The sequence below is a fragment of the Plectropomus leopardus genome, chromosome 18, assembly GCF_026936395.1.
Source record: "Plectropomus leopardus strain MGB_pleo_1.0 chromosome 18, ASM2693639v1, whole genome shotgun sequence".
Classification (NCBI taxonomy): domain Eukaryota; kingdom Metazoa; phylum Chordata; class Actinopteri; order Perciformes; family Serranidae; genus Plectropomus; species Plectropomus leopardus.
In genome coordinates this window covers 495911-517204 of record NC_142193.1, presented here as the reverse complement: position 1 = coordinate 517204, position 21294 = coordinate 495911, and the positions used below count along the sequence as shown (strand labels likewise).

Sequence of the window (21294 nt, the reverse complement as noted above, 5' to 3'; positions counted from 1 at the left end):
AAAGAAAGAGAGGGAGAGAGATGCACAGTAAGAATGGTAACAATAGCATATCATATAGTATAGTGATAGACGTAAAATTACTAAATGCACTCTGATAGCATGTGCTGTTACGTGCAAATATTGTCCCATGTGTATATTAATAGTGGAGGAATGACACAATAATAGTAATAGAAGGTTGCGTCGAGCAGGATCACGGCATTTGCGCTACCAAAGCGCAGCTTCAGACAAGACCACAGCAACAGCACAACCAAGACCATGATCAAGGCGAGCCGGATCTACAGCATCAGTCCAGCCACAGCATGAGGACGGCCAAAGGCAGGGCCACAGCATCAGCATAGCCATCACCATGATCCAGGCGCAGCCAAGATCCGGGAAACCTATGAAACAAGGGAGCACGAATGCTCTGGAGAGGCAACCAAGGTAGTGTAATGCAGTAAAAAGACAAGAGTGTTTGCAGATGGAAAGAAAAAGGAGCTCAGTGTATCACAGAGAGTCCCCTGGTAGACTAAACCTATGTCAGCCTAACTAGGGGCTGGTCCAGGCAACCTGAACCAGCCCTAATTATATGCTTTATCAAAGAGGATGGTCTTAAGTCTACCCTTAAAAGTGGATACGGTGTCTGCCTCCCTGACCGAAACTGGAAGATGTTTCCATAAAAGGAGTGTGGTAACTGAAGGGTCTGGCTCCCATCCCTTACATTTGGAGACTTTGGGAACCACAAGTAACCCTGCGTTTTCAGAGCGCAGTGCTCTTGGGGGTTGATAGGGAACTATGAGCTCCAACAGATAGAACGGAGCCTGTCCATTCAGAGCTTTGTAGGTTAGAAGGAGGATTTTAAATTCAATTATGGATTTTACAGGGAGCCAGTGCAAAGAAGCTAAAACAGGAGAAACATGGTCCCTTTTCTTGATTTCTGTAAGCACACGTGCAGCAGCGGAGAGACTTCAGAGACTTGTTAAGGCGTTCGGATATTAGGGTGTTACAATAATCCAGCCTAGAAGTAACAAATGCGTGTACTAGTTTGAGACAGGATATGTCTTATTTAATATATATATATATATATATATAAGTATGATTTAAACCAGCTTAGTGCTGTTCCTTTAAGGCCAGTTAAGTGTTCCAGTCTGTGCAGTAGGATTTGATAGTCAATGGTGTCATTAATAATTTTTTACTAGTGCCTTCTCTGTACTATGATGAACTCTGAAACCTGACTGAAAATCCTTGAATAAACTATTATCTTGAAGAAAGTCACAAAGCTGATTAGCAACTACTTTCTCAAGGATTTTTTTCACCAAAATCTGTTAATTTAATTTTTCAAACAAGACAGCTAAGGACAGTAAAAAAAGAAAGTAATAAATGGTCAAGCCAAACAAGATTTAAGAAAATTGTCAGTAGCAAGTGAAAGAAAAAGCAATACAAAACCAAGACAGGGCTAAGACAAGACAAATACTACAGATCAAATCAGTACCCACCCATAAACAAAAACTTAAACTTAAAAAACTACTACTACTACTACTACTACTACTACTAATCATAATAGTTATTAAAAAACAAACAAACAACATAATAATATATATTATATAACTGTTGTTGATCTGTCACATCACACTTTAATGGCTCCAAAATACATGGTCAACCAATCTTGGATATCTAGAAAGTCCAGCTCTTGTACATGTTTGAAAAACGGGTCCCACATCATGCAAAATTTCCTCAGCGAGCCCTTCATTATGCACCAGATTTTTTCTAGCCTGGCAAAATTAAGGACATTCCTTATCCAAACAGTGTGTGAAGTGCGTTTAGGAGACTAATATTAGGTGGTTAGCAGTGTGACAAAGGCTGTAAAGTTTGCTTTAATGGAGGAGAGAGGCACTGTGGGTGGAGTTGCACTAAATAGTGCAATCATAGTATTAGGCTCTACAGATCTCCCAGTAACCCTCGACAGTGATCCAAAGATTCTCCCCAGTAGGTTTCTAATACAGGGCAGACCTGCCGGTGCTTGGCAGCAGCTGTCACAAGTTGGGACCACATCTTTGTATATCTTAGAGAGCTTAAGCTTAGTAAAATGGATGTGGTGTAAAATTTTGCACTGGATCAGACCATATTTTACACAGACAAATGATTTGTGTGCTTTTTCAACGACATCCTCCCAAACTTCTTCGGGAATCCCCACTCCCAGGTCCACTTCCCAAAGTTGAAACTGAGGGAGCCTACTGCTAACAAAACTACGGACCTGAAGATATTTAAAGAAATGTTGCTTAGGTAGGGAAAACTTTTCAGATAGTTGTTGGAAAGATGCCAAAGTATTATTCAAATATAGATCTTTGCTTGATTTGATGTGTAGGATGGAACAAATTGTAAATGCACCATCTATCAAGGATAGAGGAAAGACATGGTTTGCAGTTATTGGGGCTAATGTAGAATATGACTAAAGACAAAAATGACGTCTGAACTGACACCAGATTCTCAAGGATGTTTTGACAGTTACATTTTTTGTGAAGTCTGAACAGGAACTCTTAATGGGGGTATGAACTAATGCTGGAAGTGACACTGGGAACAGGAAGCGTCAACCATTTTAAGCCAAATAGGAGGGGTGGGGGCTGAATTACGCTGTAGCCAGAAATGCATTATTCTAAGATTGGCAGCCCAATAGTAAAAACTAAAATTCAGTAGAGCCATTCCAGCACCTTTGGCCTCTGTAAAAATTGTTTGCGTATTCTTAGAGGTTTTTTTTTTTTTTTTAAATTCCAAATAGATTCTAAAATAATGTTATCTATTCTACTGAAAAGAATTTGAATGAGGAAAATAGGTATATATTGAAACAAATATAAGTATTTGGGGAGAGTGCTCATCTAAATGGAATTGATTCAGGCGACTAAAGAAAGATTAAGCACTGACCATTGGTCAAAGTCTTCTTGGACATGAATTGGAAGGGGAGCAAAGTTTAGCTTAAAGCTTTATAAAGGACTCTAAATTTGTCAGTTACCTGAACTCCTAGATGAGTGAAGCAGTGGATACAGTAGCTTCACCCATGCAATAAAATTTCCACCAAAGCCAAACTTCTCTAAGGAAAGAAGATAAAGATACTTCTACTCCACCTGGTCAAAAGCCTTTTCGGCGTCTAAGGATATCAGCTTCTGGTACAGAGGTTGTGGGGGGACAGTAGACTGTATTAAAAAGATGTCTTAAGTTAATTCTTAATAAATCCAGGTTGGTCAGGAGAGATGATGTTTGGTAACACATTTTTGAAGCACAGTTCGAGCTTTTTGGACAGCAGCTTGAAATCCACACTTAACAAGTATATTGGTCGGTAAGAGGAGCAGGCAAGGGGATCTTTATTCTTTTTCAGTATAAGAGAAATAGAAGCTTGATTGAGTCTTTAAGGGAGGCTATGAGATTCAAACGATTCATTGAACATATCTATTAAAAAGGGGCTAACTTGTGTTGAAATTTTCTCTAAAACTCTACTGGATAGCCATCTGGCCCTGGGCATTTGCCACCTTGCAAAGAGGAAATATCCGCAGAAAGTTCTGTTGTAGTAATTGCATTTTTAAATGTTTTAACCATGTCAGGGTGAACCAAAGGGATTTTAAGTGTAGCAAAAAAAATGTCAAAGTCTCGTGTGTCTGAATGAACTTCAGATGTGTACAATAAGGCATAGTAGTCCTTAAATTCCTCATTCATTTCTTTGGGGTCTAAAGTGATACCTGAAGATGTTAGAATTTGAGGAATCTGATGAGAGGAAGTGGTCTGTCGTAATTGGTGTGCCAACAATTTATCAGCTTTGTCACCATGCTCATAATAACTACATCTGGTTTTGAGGAGTAGTTCAGCAACATGGTCTGCCATCAGTGTGTTAAAATATGATTGTAAAGAGAGGTGCTTCTTATACACATCTGGGGTTGGTGAGGTGGCTTTTATATTGTCTGATTGGGCAATTCGCTTGGTTAGTTCAGCAATTTTTTCCTTTCAGTGTCTCCTTTAGTATAAATGCAGAGATGTCGGGTTTTATTTATACTCAAAAACGTATCAATTTGGTAATAATCATAATAATCACCCTCCGCTTCCGGTGTCATGCCGGCATGAAGAGGTCTCAACCTAGCTTCTATTTTTTTCATTTTCTTGGTAATTGCACCACACCATTTGAATTGCAAGAACACGCGCAGAGCACTAAGATGTTTGCGTTTAGCCTCCCGATGCCTTGCCTCAACAAAATGAGTGCAAAACCATCTACCAGATCTAATTACAACAAGCCTGCAACCCACAGCCCACAAGCACTAGTTAAAACTAGCAGTAGCAACAACAACAATGCTAATGGGGACTCTGGGCAGAATTATCTGACAAGTCTCCTGAGTGACATTCGCTTCGACGTCGCAGCAATGATGGAAGAAATCCTGGCTGAACTGCGTATCTCTGTTACTTCTTTAAGTGCCAGTTTCTGCTAACAGTCAGAAGATTCAGGATATTGAGGAAGGCCTATCCATGGTGGACGGGAGAGTTAGCCAGCTGGAATCCAACCACGCTGCCTTAAAGGCCCCGAACAAGAGGCTGCAAGCCTGACTGGATGATCTGGAGAACCGATCCCACTGAAAAAATATCCGAGTTGTTGGGATCCCTGAGAAAGCTGAAGGGAACCATCCTACTGCGTTTATGGAAGCCACCTTAACTGAGATTTTTGGTGCAGACAGTTTCCCTCGCAAACTTGAGTTGGACTGCGCTCACCGCGCACTTCGGCCACCTAATCCATCTGGTGCACTGCGTGCTATGATTGCTCGCTGCATCATTTCCAAATGAAGGAATTACTTCTCCATCTGTCTTGGGAACGTGCTGGTTGAGAGGGAATAAGATGAGCATTTACCTGGACTACATTGCGGACTTGGCTCGAACACGGGCTGCCTTCACTTGGTGCCCAGGAGGAGTTCAAGTTGCCACAAGATGCTTATGCATTTATCACCAAGAATGTCATGCCAGCCTTATGGACAGCGTCAAGGAGACCGGGGCCACAGGTAATAATGACTGAGGAATTGTTCTGCCTTATCTTTTCTGGCCTCACTCCACACACACATTGTTCATTGTAGCCTGTGACTGTTACAGTGCTTGCTGGACAGCTTTCCTTTGGTTCACATGTGTGAAGTAACAGCCATGCAAGATTTTAATGAATATTGAGTGTTTTTCAATATATGCCTCTGAAGGCATCTGTGTTATATGCACATATTTATGTGTTCCCCTCCATATATGAGTGTTTATAGTTATCTGGAGGAGCTACAAGAAGTTAGAGTAGCAAGTTGATGCTCTATAAGCAGACTTCATGGTTTAAAGGGCTAGTGTGCATAGTTTGGGTAGGTGCCTACGGGTTGGGAGGGTGGGTTAACATTCTTCTTGTCTGTTTTGTCATTATGTTATTTATATGTATCATGTATTTCCCATCTGATAGATTTATTTACCCTTTATGAGTAGGTTCTGTGATAGGAAAATTTAGTCTACCACATAGAACATAAAAGGCCTGAATAATCCCATTAAATGGAACAGAGTCCTTGCCCATCTTGCACATCTTCAAACCGATATAGCTTTTGTCTGTCTGGGAACACATTTGCATCCTGTGGATGTTGCCAGGATTCATAGGAGCTGGGCTGGGAAAATATTCCATCCCAAGTTTAATTTAAAAGCCAGAGGCACAGCCATTATCATACATAAAAATATCACCTTTGACTCTGACAGAATTATCGCAGACAGAAACGATAGGTTTATTATTTTGGCCGGCCTGCCCCCGAATGCCGATAATCATGTTCTAATTATTGGCTGAGACTTCATTTGTGTATTTAAGCCTGAACTGGACTGCTCCTCACACAGAGTTGCTCCTTTAACCAAGATTACAATGTCCATAAACAATTTAATTAAACAATACAGCCTCTTTGACCCCTCGAGACTGAGTTACCAATAACAAAAGCCTTCTCCTTTTTCTCTCCTGTACATCACACCTACTCACACAACAACTTTTTTCTTTTTCATACCAAGCTCATCCCACTCATCAGTCGACTGGTATATCATGGCATAATAATCTCAGACCATGACCCCTTTTCTTTCAACCTTGCATTTCCAGACAGTCCTAGGCCAATCTAGAGCATGGCACCTCAATCCCCGTCTCTTGTCAGAGGCTGATATTGTGAAATTTATTGATACACATTACTTTTTTCACCAAAACTATGCTGTACCTGAACTCTCACATCGTACATTTTGGTAAACACTTAAAATCTATTTACGTGGGCAAATCAAACATCTACTCATCAAAGAGCAACAAGAGGCAACTGACTAAAATTAACATGCCTTCTGAGGCCGCTGGCTTGGATAGCTACCACTCGGCCTCTCCTATCCCAGAAACTTTTCAAAGGCTACTCAGTCTCACAACAGATTTGATTTGGTGTCGACAGCCCGAGCTGAGCAGCAGTTCCAGAGGGCATTCTACTCGGTATTTGAATATGGGGATGAAGTGGGCAGATTTTCGGCCCACCAAGCCCAACAATCATTTGTGACTCGTCAAATTACTCAGATTAAAACACTATCAGGCAATATTACCACCAATAACAAACTAATCAATGACACATTTGCATTTGCTGATTATTACAAAAATTTGAACACTTGCAATTCCAACACATAATATGAACAGTTTTTCCAAAACTTGACTTTACCATTGCTGGGCAGTGAGGTGAAAACAGAGCTAGCCTGATGGGCTGCCTGTTGCCTGGGCTGGGGTGAGGATGGAGTCTCTGATGGCCCCTACACAGTCTCTGGTCACTTCCCCTCTTACTCTTATTGCTAGCTCACATGTTGACCACCCAATAATTTGTCAGACTATAAAAATATGGACACAATTTTAGAAGAAATTTGGCCTGCAGGGTCCATCTTTTTTGGCACCCATTTCGTCCAACCACCTTTTCAGTCCTGCTAAACTTGACCTAGCTGCACGCTCTAGTTCACCAACTGTCACCTCATGAGCAACTACTTTAGTAGAGGTTTAATGACAGCTACTTTAAAGGACTGTGGTACATATCCTGTTAATAGAAACACATTGATTACATCTAATAAAGAGTTGTCAATTAAGGGTAAAACTTCCTTAAGTAGCCTAGTTGGAATGGGGTCTAACAGGCATGTTGATGGCTTGGATGCAGAAATCAATGTAGAGAGTTGGTGAAAATCAATGTGGGAAAAACAGTCTATATAAACATTAGGCCCTACCGCTGTATCCAAATTGCTTGTGTCTGAGGTCAGGTCGGTTAAATGTAAGAGGTGATGGATTTTATCTCTAAAAGTTATAATTTTTTCATTAAAGAGACTCATAAAGTCATCGCTACTGAGGGCCAAAGGAATACAAGGCTCGATGGAGCTGTGAGTCTGAGCCTGGCTACAGTGTTGAAAAGAAACCTTTGGCATGGCGGAGGGCCTTTCTATATGTTTTAAGACTGTCCTGCCAGACTAAATGGAACTCTTCCAGGTTGGTTGAATGCCAATTTCTTTAAAATTTTTGCGATATTTGTTTTAATTTGCGGGTCTGGGGGTTAAACCATGGAGCTAATTTTCTTTGTTTCATTATTTTCTGATTAAAAGGTGCAACGGAGTCAAGAGTTGATCGCAGTGAGGCAGTAGAAATATCAACAAGACAATCAATTAGAGAGTGAGTTAAATTAGTAAAAGCGTTCTCAGTCACATTGAGACATGGTAGCAGAAGGAATCAATTCCTTAAATTTAGCTACTGCACCATCGGACAGACATCTAGTATAGTATCTCTTGCTGAGAGGCGTGTAATCGAGTAACAGAAAATCGAAAGTTTTAAATAATGGTCCAACAGAGCGAGATTCTCAGGGAAGACTTTGAAATCTTCAATTTCAATGCTGTACACCGGGATAAGATCCAGGGCATAGTTGAAGCAGTGAGTGGTTTATGAACACTGACTGAAGCCAATTGATTCCAATAATGTGAAAAATGCAACATTGAGGTTATCATTATTAATGTCCATGTGAATGTTGAAATCACCTACGATAACTACTTTGTCTGATTTAAGCACTAAACTTGATATAAACTCAAAATTCAGATAAGAATTCAGAGTATGGGCTGGGAGTGCAGTACATTATAACAAATTGAATGAGTTGTTAAGTTTTCCAGGTTGGGTGTGAAAGACCAAGAAAAAGACTTTCAAATGAATTATAATTTAGATTAGCTTTTGGATGAATTACTAATCTTGAATCAAAAATGGCAGTGACTCCCCCTCCTCAGCCAGTGGCTTAAACAACGTGAATATTTATATGACACAGGACACAGCCAGGTCTCCGTGAGACAGAATAAATCAATATGATTATCCGATATTAAAAGAACTTTAGATGATAGGGATCTGATGTTCAAAAGTCCGCATTTAATCTTCTGTTAAGATGCTCTTTGATAGCAGATGTGTTAATTTTTAGTAGATTTTCGTGTACAACTCCCCTTTTGTTTATTTTAGATCTAAACCATTTAAGTGGTCCCCTGACAGACACTGTTTTTATTATATGCTTCCCTGAGCTTCCTCTAGCACAGTCACACACCCATAGTGTAAGACTGTGACTCTGCCACCTGGTCCCAAATCTGGATCGTCATGGCTTTGAGACTCTAATAAACTCAGCCAGATTCCTAGAGAGGAGAGCAGCTACATCCATAGTGGTATGGATGCCATCCCTCCTGATAAGACCAGGTTTTCCCCAGAATGAATGCCTGGAGTTAGAGCGGGTCGTGTATCTCAATATTTGTGGTTCAGTCGCTGGCTCCTCTGGACAAGACACTAAGCCCCCAAATGGTTCCCGATGGCTGTCGCGTCTGTCTGTCTGTCTGTGTGAAAATAGGTGAATGTGGCTCCTAGTGTGAAAGCACTTCAAATGGTTGAATGACTAGAAAAGGGCTATATGAGTGCAAGTGCATTTGCAGACTATCAACAGCCAAATGTAAAGCAGAAGTCAACTGATATATCAGTAGATTTTTCATGTCTATTGTAATGTGATGTATAGTTTTACTTTGACAGCATTTCTCTACCCACTGATTGTGATCATCTGTACCTTTTTGTCTTTCAGGTATGGAGAAGGAGAGGAAGGTGAGCATGCGCCTTCATCGTGGGGCACCTGTCAACATCTCCTCTTCAGACCTGACGGGACGCCAGGACACATCCCGCATGTCCTCACAGGTAACTCACTCAAAGACACACACTGCGTAGAATGTACGAGGCTTTGCCTTGGCAGAAGAGCAGGAGTAGAGTTCCACTCATACAGTGGATCATGGGAATGAAGGAGAACAAAGGGAGGGTTTTGCTTTGCACCACAGCAAATGTTATGAACTGTTTAGTCTGTTCTCAGTTGTGTGATGAAAATTGTCAAAAATAAATTAAATATAAGTAGAAAATGAAATTCCTGCAGACGTTGCGGGTGACTGCTGAAAGCTAAAGTTAATTGTGAAGTATTGCTGAAATATGGAAAAATGTGAAAGCCCAAATACACTGAAAAAAACCTGAAAACTGAAATGTAAAAACTGACTGACTTGGATGACGTATTTTTGTAGGCCAACCAGAAAGTTGGCATCGCACTGGTTCTCTTGTGAAAAACCTTACAGGATTTTTGAATTGGATTTTCGATTATCTGCAAAAATAAGCTCTGTGACGAACACAACTTTATGATACTTACACGTTTTGTTCAGCATGATAATCTTCACAGGTGAACACCACTTTTGTGTTTTGAAGCGTAAATGAAGTCGCCAGAAACAAAAAGCTATTGTTAGGCTATGCATAAATTACATCATAGTCGCACAACATAAATGTCACAACTGCAAACACTGTAAAAAGACTTTAAAACACGATCGGAAAATATTAAAAATAAATCTACAAGTTTGAGTGCGACACTGTAAAGGCGGACAAGGGGGTTTAATGAGTTTCTGTGTCCAGTGTGATTATGTGTCATGTCCCTGACAAAAACTGTAGCCCCATTTAGCCACTTGTTAGCAACTGCATTTTTTTAAAGAGTAAAACCTTAAAAGTTCAAAAATCTGGTTTAAGCAGACATATTTTATGTTGCAGAACAAAATGTCTAAATATCTTTAGCCTGTGTTAACCACAGACCTTATTGAAGGCATTTGACCCAAAACTCATTCAAAAAACCCATAGACTGTAGGAAGAGGGAACCGGAAGTGCTAAAAGGCTAACGGACTTCTGCGTTCTAGGACTTATTACTTCACCACTCTGCTGGAGGCCATACACATGCCACATCTTTAACTGCCTGGAAAATTTGAGGTTGGGTGCTGGGTGCTACTCTTGTGTCCACTCTGTGATAACTTTCATGGGTGCAGAGGTTGCGTCTGAGGTTGCTAAGCAACCCTAACCAGCAGCATATTACAGCCTTCTAAGCAGAAATCCTGAGTGCAGAGCTGATCTTCTTCCAGCTGTTTTTAAGTGTGTATTAGGCCTAAAATATTGTCCATGGGAAAGATGTGAAGCTTATGTTATCTCTGCATTAACTGATCAATTTCTCCTCCATATTTATCACAGACTGATATTTACAGAGGAAAGGAAAGATATCTGCCATCTGTGATTGGTTATTGCACGTCACATGACGTGGTGCGCACTATTGCATTCCAAAAGTTAAACTTGTGTGAAGTATCCATGTTTTCCCAGACATGGATGTAAACTAAGTGCAAACTGACTGGTGCTTGGAGGCATACAACCGTGTGGCAGTTATTCTAGTAAATTGTAAATTTGGGCAGCATGGTGTTGTAGTGGTTAGCACTGTTGCCTCGCAGCAAGAGGGTCCCTGCCCAGGTTGGGGCAAGGTTCGGACCTTGGTCAGGGGTGTCCTTCTGTGCGGAGTTTGCATCCCTTTGTCAGCATGGGTTTTCTCTGGGTTCTCCGGCTTTCTCCCACATACTAAAGACTTGCAGGTCAGGTTAATTGGTGACTCTAAATTGCCCGTAGGTGTGAATGTGAGTGTGAATGATTGTCTGTCTCTATGTATCAGCCCTGTGATAGTCTAGCAGCCTGTCCAGAGTGTACCCTGCCCCTCGCCCAATGACAGCTGGGATACGCTTCAGCCCCCGCGGGACTCTTACGAGGAAAAGTGGTTATGTAAAATGAATGTAAATTTGTATCCGTAAATTTGGCTTGGTGATGTTGGTTGTTTTTTTTAATCAAATTTCAGATTTTCTACTTTTTGTAAAGATCAGAATCATGATTACTTTGACTCATTATTAACTTGCATTATTGTTATCTGCACAATAATACACCACGGAGAAGAATGTAAGTATATAGATTGTATTGAAAAATAAAAAGACAAACAAAAAACAGCCTCTTTGCGGATGCCAGAACACTGTCCTATCCTAAACTAACCTAAAGTATCCTAAACATTCTTCAGTTTTTATGTTTGTCACACACAAGTTGACGGCACATTATTTTGCATCTCATCATGTGACTTTTCTTTAGATCCCTATACACAACACTATAAAGTCAGCAATGTGAGTAATAAGAGACTTCTGTGTAGGATACATCAGTTTTTCTTCACTCTAAACTCCTCCAGAAGCCTCCTCTTTCCTCGTCTCCTTGAGCTGCATTAAAGGGATTGCAAAGTCTTTCATGATGGTACAGGGGGAGCAATTTGTGGGTCACAGGAGGAGAGAGATGGCAAGGAGGCATATATTAGCATAATGAGAAGGACCCATACTGTCTATTTCCAGTTGCTACTTATGTTGATGATGTCATCATCATGTGTCTTTGCAGGCCTTGTCCCGGGTCACACCCAGCGGCCTCCAGTCTGCAGCTCCACGGTGAAACCCTCCCATCCACCTGTGCACACCATGGAGGCCTCAACATGCACCACCTGCAGCACACACACACACACACACACACACACACACACACACACACACACACACACACACACACACACACACACACAGAGGACCACCAACAACCAATGCATCAGAGTGTGGCTGCGCTCTTGTTTACCAGAAGAGTGTGTGTGTGTGTGTGAGTGAGTGAGAGAGAGAGAGAGATGAGTGGCTGCAATGTTTGGTAGCAGCTCCCCCCCCCACTGCTGATGAAGCCATGGATTCACTTTTCTCTGGCATCTGTCTTTTTGTTGTTGTTTTGTGTTTTTTAACTCAGTTATATGATTAGAGTTCTTCGGCATTCTTACTTCTCTTCCACCAGCTCCACTGATGAGACTTCAGGGCTTTAACAGTGGACTGGCGAATGACAAGTCCGTTAGCTGTAGAAAATAGTGTGTGGGACATTTTCAATCACGAAAGCAGGAGGACACATGATCCATCATGGCAGTGTTAAAGGACAGTGCCTAACCTATATTTTGTATCCTGAAAGACTTCTTAAATCCCACAAGTCAACTTCTTTTTTTCATGTTTTAGGCATAAATGTAATGGTGGGATAACCCCTTTGTTTTTAAAATGGCACAAAAGATCTTTTAATGTTCTTTTTTTCAAATGTGGTCACATAGTGCAAGTGTTTGTTTTTGTCAACCTCAGGTGTGTTGCAAGCAGGATGTTGTAGTTAATGTAAAAACACAGCACATTTTCTCTGTGTCTTCAGGTTGTGACGGCAGTGTGCTGCTTTGGAAAGCTGTGAATGGAACCATCTGTCCACACTGAACAGATGAGATGCTGTTATAAGCCGGTGCATAGTGATGTGGTTTTGTGTTTGTTTGTGTGGTTCTGTCTTAGGGATCTAAAAGCTCAAAGGGGTGGAAAGAACATGTTTAGGGGCATTTTCTTTTAGGTATGAACTTCTTTGCCTCCTTAACGCACTGTAGACCACCCAACCCTCTGCCTCCATTTAGCTTTTTTCCACTTACAGCACTGGCCATTTTCTAACTAGACTGCATCAAACACTCATTGTTTCTCTTATTGATGAGCTTTGACCAAAATTTCAGAGAGTTGGATACTGCTAGTCTGGAGATGTCAGTCGAATATCAGTCCAGTAAACGCTACAAAAATAGACCTTGAGTGCTAAAATGTCTTTTTCAATGTAATGATGCTTATTTTAGTTCAGTTTACACTCATTACGTCTACATAATTTTAGTGAAAGTGAAATTATTGTCTTAGTTCTAGTAAAAACAGACTTAAAAGTACATGTAAACATGTTAGTCTGACTGAAATACAAAATCAGGCTAACACACCTAGATAATTCAGTTGGGTATGGAGCTACTCCGTCATGTATACGCCTCAGCCAGACCTGAAGTGGCCTAATGTTCCACACGTACTCCATAGTCCCTGCGCTGGGCTTTGACCTGGGAATCGAACAGCATAACTTCTGATAAGAAAGCTGGGAAAAAGGAAGAAAACAAAACAAGACAAAGTTAAAAAAAATAAACTGCAGAGCATGTACAAAATGTACAGTGCCAAAAAGTTGTCATCATTTGTCATCCTACCTGTTTGCAACACAAAAGGTCAACAGGAAGAATGTCCAATAGCAACTAGCTGAAAGGGAGCATACCTCCACCTGCCATGGAGGATCCGAACATACTTCATCACTAATTGGATTCTCCCCCTCTGCTTGTGTACTGGGACAAGGACAGTAGTCCAATTAATTGGCCTAATAAAGTTATAATTATAAGTGTAGCTCCATTTCACTGTGCATGTAAATGTACTGTCAGCCAGCCCACAGCAAACAGGGAGCTAGTAAATCCATCATGGAGGCATAATGGTTGGCTAATTGGTAATTGATAATTGGTTAGAATTGGGCACCATTCCAATCCATTACTTGTCACCTTATCGCAATCCAAACCACTTAATATTGAGCATTTGCTCTGTCCTCTCTGTATGTCCCCCCTGTGGTGCCAAGTGGATTGTTTTTTATTTTACCTAGAAACCGCTGTCTGGTGTCACAATGCCAGATAAATCAACCTGAATACGGCGGAGTGGGTAGATTCAGAGGTGTGGACCCAGGCCAGTAAGAATGGTGGTGATCCACTCTTGGGGAGAGTTCATATCTAAGCCCCAACTGTCTAAATTTTGATCATTTTTCTTTTGATCAGTTGTTGCAGGTCCGGCATTTTATTGGAAGTACGATAATAATGCCAGTGTTTGTGGTGCGACCCTGCAGACATTTAATCAGCTGTAGGTCAGAGATGCAATGACCTAAAGAAACAATCACGTTAAATGTAACCAAGACATTTCCAATAAACACCATCAGCTCCAATATTGATCTTTCTGACCAGCCTAGGACATCCTCACGAGACATTCACAATGTGACACTGTGAGTGCTTTAACTTTGGGCTCAATGGAAGTGAGGAGGTTTTGGAGAGCTACTCACTGAGTGTTGTCTTATGAGAGAAATTCCGAAATTCCACCGACTGCGTCCCAGCTGTGTCATGGCTATGTCCCAGCTGTATTGAAGCTGAGAGCCTCATGTGTCTTTTTGTGGTGACTTCTGTCATCCATTTGGACAGTCTGACAAATGAATCCTCCAGAGTCTGAAGTAGAGAATACTCGATGTGGTGCACCAGCTGCAAAGACGTTTAGGTGATTCATGTGTACTGGGGTTAAGGGGGAGAGGGGCTGTAGTGGTAATTAGTCCCAGTTTGTTCTGTTGTGTAGGATGTGCTACTGTGTGTATGGTGGTGGCTGATGGTGGTTGTGTATAGAGGGACTGGGAACACCTCACTCCATTAGGTTTTTGTAATTGTTGTTTCAGGTGTACCTCACCTGTGGGCTTGAAAAACAAACAAAAAAAGTCATGAATTAACTTGTCTATAAGTACTATAATAGATGCAAGTACGCTTTACAAGGGGTAATAGTATTTTCAGTCTGTCATGTCTTCTGCTCAGTCATGTCTTATTTTGTCTCCTTCTATCCTACTTTGCTTTTAACTGTGCAGGGAATCTGCTTATTCATATTCAATAAGTCATCTCCTGGTGTGGATTCATGACAAATGTGTTTCTCCACTCCCACCTTAAATCTTTTGTTGTAATGCCACTGTATTTGTGTATTTTAAAAGTGTAAATAAATTAATAAGTACTTGTATATGTTGCTTTTTACTGATTGGGCTGGCTGGAATTAAAAGCTGAGAAAATAAATATTTGGGGTAGGCTTGTATATTCATTTACTTTTGTTTGTTTATGTTTTATAAAAAGGAGACCATAAATACCCAGACCAGAATCTCTGGACTCATCAATTATAGAACCAAGGCCCTAGAACTACTTCAGTCCAATACACAGTTTGCCAAATGCAGCCAGTATGTTCCCCCTGTCAGTCTGACAGCTGTCTGTTTTGTGTGCTCTGAAAAACATCAGGGCCCTGCTCCATTGCCCTGATTTGTACCTCCTTGATTCCTCTCCTCAGGTCTTAGTCTGGCCCACAAGAGATGTGAGCGGAGGAGTCGAGGAAAAGACGGGAAGAGAGAGGAGTTGAGGCAGCATGTATTTCACAAAATGAGACCACCTTACTTTGAAGGCGACATTCTAAAGCCATGTCAATTAAATATGTCGAGGGGCACAGTGTCATCATATGCCCATTGGTTTTTAAAAGCTCACTGCTGTATTATGATCTTATATATCTGTGTCTATGAAGAAAGATTAAGAACAACACATCAAAAAATCATAACAATAAATACCAATGGATGGAAGGAGAATAAGAATGGAAGTACCGGGCTTGCTTTTGTATTTCCACATTTAATGTTGATGTGATGTTAAGGTATGGACACCAGATCACTGAACACTGTATAGAGTTGTAAAGTAAAAAAGGTATTATGCTGAGACTGACTGTCAGCGCTGTCATCTTTGCAGTTTATGTCTTCTCAAAACAGACCGGATATAATTCATGAAATATATGAAGCACTTTTCAGACTCCATGATTTCAGACAGCAGTCAGGTGAATGTAAATCCCAGCTCATAGGGGCATTGAAGGGAATGAAATGGCTGATTCTTTAGTTACATAAGCCCTTAAACAAAACAGAACTATGGAGGAAGCTTTCAGTAAAGCTGGAGCTACAGCAGTGATATGACAAATATGACTGCTCAGCAAATGCACTGGATGAAGGGAATAAAGGACAACAACTATATAAATAAAAGCAAAAAGTAGGGGAATGAAAACAATAGGGAAAAACTCCAGAAAGCAAACAATTTTATCCAGACTGAGACTGGGATACACAAGTTTAAAAAAAATTGGAATTATTATTACGGCACAAGCACTGACCACATAGCAGCCACGAAAGCCCTCTTGAAACTGAAGGAATTATTATTATTAGGGCCTGAGCACCAAACGGGTGCGAGGACCCTGTTGAAATCCAAGGAATTCTTCTTCCTCCTTTTCTTCTTCTTCTTCTTCTTCTTGTTCTTCTTCTTCCTATGAATGAATTGCCTTTTGGGGGGCTTTATCATACTCAAAAACTCATGAAACTTTGCAGCTTTATCAGTTCTGGTCAAAAATTTGATATTTAAGGGTCTCAAGGGGCAAATTTTAAAGTATGGCTCAGGAGCATTTAAGCAATTACATTTATGTGAAACAGCCCCCGCCTCTGCTTTCATCTACATAAACCAAAATAGGTAGGCACATGCAACACCTCAAGAAGAACAAAAAAGTCTCTTGGACCCATACGGCAAATCCAACAGGCAGTCGGCCATTTTGATTTGAAGTTGCAATTTCTGCGTGTTTTTGGCCATTTTCAGGGGTCATGTTTTTTATATCTTCTACAGATTTCACCCGATTGACTTCAAATGTTATGGCTCCCTTCCTGAGCCCCTTACCACCAAAACTTATCAAATTCATGAGTTTTCATCACACCATGTGATCCCTAATGAGGAGTTGGACATCAAAAGTTATTAAAATCGTGACTTTTCGTTACACCATGTGGCCATTATTGGGCCAAACATTTCCATGTCTCGCCATGAACCAGGAAGTAAACAGGAAGTAGTTAATAACTGAAAGGGAAATGGTTCAATCTGCATCAAACATCACGTTTGATAATAGTCCCATCCTGAACACATCTACAAGATAACCCTTACCATTTCTCATAGCGCCACCTACTGGCAACAAGAAATAGCAAGAAAATCATGTCTTTACGATCAAACAGGAAGTTGTTGTAACTCAGCCAAACATCATCCAATCTGCCCAAAACTTCTCATGCTTGATTTTGATGTGCACCTCCTTACAAGTTATATTCAGACCATATTCAGCTCAAACTTGGTAAGGAAAGTGTTGAGACCTTGACAATGCCTGCTTGTGATTTCAGGGTGTTTTCATGAACATTGTTGCCATGGCAACATGGTCTTCGCTGCCAAAAAGGAAGTTGTTGTAACTTCACTTGGCGTCAACCAGTTGGCCTCAAATTTTACAGGTGTGATCAAACTGCAGCCCTAAACACATCGACATGTCAATTACGTCTGATAATCACAGCACCACCAACTGGAAAAAGGAAGTAAGCCTCTTAACACAACTATACTTTGATTTACATGACATTTACATGGTTGGTCTACAGATGATGTAGACCAAGATGATGTACATTTTGTCTGGTCTCTAGCGCCACCTAGTGGCCACAGAATGTATTACCGCATATGAAATATCTAACGGAAGGATCAAAACTCTCTGCCTGCTTTTTCCGAATTTCACTGAAATGAAAGATCCTGAGACATTGAAAGTTATTTAGTTTCTGAGTTTTTATCACACCATGTGGGTGTGGCTAGGTTCTTTGTTGTTTCACCATAAAACAGGAAGTTGTAACTCAGCCAGACATTGTCCAATCTGCCCCAAATCTTCCTCCTCTTCCAAATCATCTGCATTTCTCATTTCACTTATCGGCATACTGCTACTTACTGGAAACAGAAAGTTACATGATTTATATTTTTAAAACATTCAGCTCAAACTTCGTAACAAAAGCTGCTTTAAGACCTTCATAATGCCTCCTTTTGAAGATCACATGTTTCCAATGAACGCTATTGCCATGGCAATGCAGTTTTTGCGACCAAACAGGAAGCTAATGTAACTTTACTTTGAATTAACCAATTTTCCCAAAATTTTATTGGTATGATCAGGTGGCAGCCCTAAACACATCAACATATCAGTTAACCATGATACTCAATGTGCCACCTACTTGCAACAGGAAGTATACCTTGTAACACAATTATCCTTTGATTTACATGAAATTTACATGGTTTGTTTTATATATGATGTTCACCAAGATGCCATGGAAATTATGTCCCCTTCACTAGTGGCTATTGAAAATACTATGCCATGTGACATTTCTCACTCCAGGGAGAGAACTCTGCATGCATTATCTAACTTTCACAGAGATAAACGACTGTGTCAGATGGAGTTCCGTAAGGAACCCCTACATGTGTGGGGATGCGAGGACTTGTTTATCGCTGCTTGCAGCTTTAATAAGGGCCCGAGCACCTACAGATTTCCAAAGACGCTGCCCCCACAGCACATTTTACCTAGAGCTGTGAAACTTTGGAAGCCTGTGTAATACCCCAACACCTACAAAAAAGTCTCTTAGGGCCATACTGTAAAACCCACAGGAAGTCGGCCATTTTGATTTGAAGTTTTAATTTTGGTTTATTTTTGGTCATTTTCAGGGGTCACATTCTTTCAAACTTCTCCTAGAGCTTTCATCAGATTGACTTCAAATGTTATGGCTCCCTTCCTGAGCCCCTTACCACCAAAACTTCAAATTCAAATTCATGAGTTTTCATCACACCATGTGATCCCTAATGAGGCATCTAATTTGCATGTTCTGCTATGAACCAGGAAGTAAACAGGAAGTGGTATGTAACTCCGTGTGAAAGGTCCAATCTGCCCCAAACTTCACATGTTTGATATTATTAGTCCCACCCTGAACACATCTATAGGACACTATTGAGTGAAAATGACAGCACCACCTGTTGACACAGGAAAGGCAAAGTTTTACACAAAGACATCCAGCTCCTAGCAGGTTGATTCAATTGATCTCAAAATGGTCTCAAAAAATCTTTAAGATGTTGATGATGCTTAAAAATGAATATTGTGAGTTTTCATTGAAAGGTGTTTCCACGGTGGGGTGGACAATTTTGATGTTTCAACATGTCATCAAAAACTGTTATAAGTTCACCACAGATAGTCAGAACTTTGCAAAATTTCAGAGATTTGTTATGAGTTAGGGCCTGAAGACATCTGCAATGCAATTTTGAGTCATAGTCGTAGCTCCACCTATTGGTAGCAGGAAGTTACTATTTTTACTTGTTGATTTTTCCCCTGTAGCAGGTTAACTCAATTGACCTCATATTCAAGTAGAATACTGTTAAGACTTTCATTATGCACAGAAATTAAACTTTTGAGTTTTCATCAAATGCTGTTGCCAAAGATACGCATTATTCGCCATAAAACTGGAAGCACTTTGTGAGGGGCATGGCATACACCAAAACTCAAGAAACGTGGCTAGAAACATCAGAAATCTCCTATTGTGATAGTTGATATGATTTTTTTTGCATTGATCTGTCAAAATGGCTCTGTAGCGCCTCCTAGAAATCTTCTACAAAGCAAACCCCACTGACCGTTTAACCTAGAGCTACGAAACTTGGATGACATGTGTAACATACCAAGACCTACAAAAAAGCCTCTTGGAGCCATGCCCTAAACCCACCAGGAAGCCCATCTTTTATTATTTTATTTAAATTCTTGGGTGAATTTTTGCCATTTCTAGTAGAACCCGACTGATTTTTTAATTCACTGATATTATCAGCTGATACGAGCCTTTTACAGACATAATGGGGCATTTTGGGATCAGAGTTTATTTTTTCCGATATCGCTGATAAGAAAACTTTGTTCACGGACCATATAATGCAGACAATGATGGCTGGTGGTTTAGAAATTGTGTCTACAGTTTGTCCAGCAGTGCGCTCTTACTCCATTTTTAAACTACTCTCAGCACTTAAGCACCTTGTGACAGAGAGCGTTGCAGTACAGTGGACGATAGTGCAGTTAGTCAGCATGTTTTCACGGGAAAGCAACATTGAAATACATACTGTGAAGTTAATAAACAATGGCCTCATCATTCTGCAAACGTCCAAGACGATCTAAGGTCCCAGGATGACAGTAGAGGACTATTAACGTGCTGTTTTTATCCCTATTTAGCGATTATTTGGACCATCTCATTGGTGCTGTTTTTAAAAAACAACAAGAGACACATTTAGACTTATTTAGATCATTAGGGGAGGGGGGGAAATATACCGTCATTTACTTACTCCATTGTTAAACTACTCTCAGCAGAGTGCACAGCAGAGCAAACTGGAGCAGTGTGTTTTCATGGTAAGCCAAATTAAAATACATGGGGAATACTGATGGCACGGTTTCCAGTGATAACTGCGGTGACATTCCACGAGGGTAAGTAATACTTTTAAAATTTTAATTATCATAATAACTGCGTGATCGCGTTGCTTTGAAATCATGGTTACAACTGACGGCTGGGTCCCAAATAAACACCCGCCGAGCACCAAATGTGATCAAATATCTGAAGGTTATTCACCACGCTGCTGGGTTAATATTTATGCCAAAATAGTCACATATTAAACTCCGCGAGAATTTCCGATGTGTTTTTTACGGGCACATGGCATTGCTGCTCTGTGCTGCCGCTCCTGTACCTGTTTCTTTGTAATGTGCGCCAAGCCATCTCAAGCACTCCATGTTCTGCTGCTCTGTTTACAGCACAAGACATCAGCTGATCACTAAACTTTCACCAGCAGCCAGTCTGCTGGGAGCTAATGCTGTGTGCATACTGATGAAGGTTATGCAATATTAAGACAGAGGTCCCGCATTTTGAACCATCACAGTAAACTCTTTTTGGCTTTCACATTGACAGCATCAGTGCAGTAGCTGCACTTCTTACGATCTCACCTTTCACACTAAAAATTTTGCTCTGACCTCTTCTTTCAGTTTGTGTATTATCTCAATTACATTTACTGAAATTAATGTAAATGTGAGAATAAAAAAGCAATTCTATTATTTTGTCTGGTAAAACATATGGTAAGTGTCACAGCCTGAAGACATCTAGTACATGTCAATATTTGGTTATAGCTCCAACATTCTACAACAAAAAAACAGGCATCATCAGCCTCAACACTACATTGAGGAACACTGAGTTCCCCATTCTCAGAGAGACACAGTCGCATCAGTCCGCATCCTGCCAGAAGCCCCGATGTGCGTGGAGGTGTGAGGGCCCATTCATTGCTGCTTGCAGCTTTAATTACATTTTATAGTTTATATTAATACCCAGTGCCAGCATAGTTTTAAGTCCTTGCAGCATTTGTTTGAATCATTTTT

The 21294-nt window shown here is 40.6% G+C and overlaps 1 protein-coding gene across 2 annotated transcripts in view; it reads left to right on the top strand.

The window, feature by feature from the left end:
- The window catches only part of csnk1da (casein kinase 1, delta a), a 40567-nt gene extending 25487 nt beyond the window's left edge, over positions 1-15080 (top strand). The window contains exons 8-9 of one of the 2 annotated variants that reach the window (XM_042504884.2): positions 9090-9199; positions 11771-15080. In XM_042504884.2, coding sequence (XP_042360818.1) covers positions 9090-9199; positions 11771-11821 — 161 coding nt within the window. In that variant the 3' untranslated portion in view covers positions 11822-15080. Of the gene's footprint in view, positions 1-188; positions 1503-9089; positions 9200-11770 lie in introns of those variants that run through there. The other variant, XM_088069528.1, reaches the window with a different exon arrangement.
- Positions 15081-21294: the final 6214 nt, after the last annotated feature.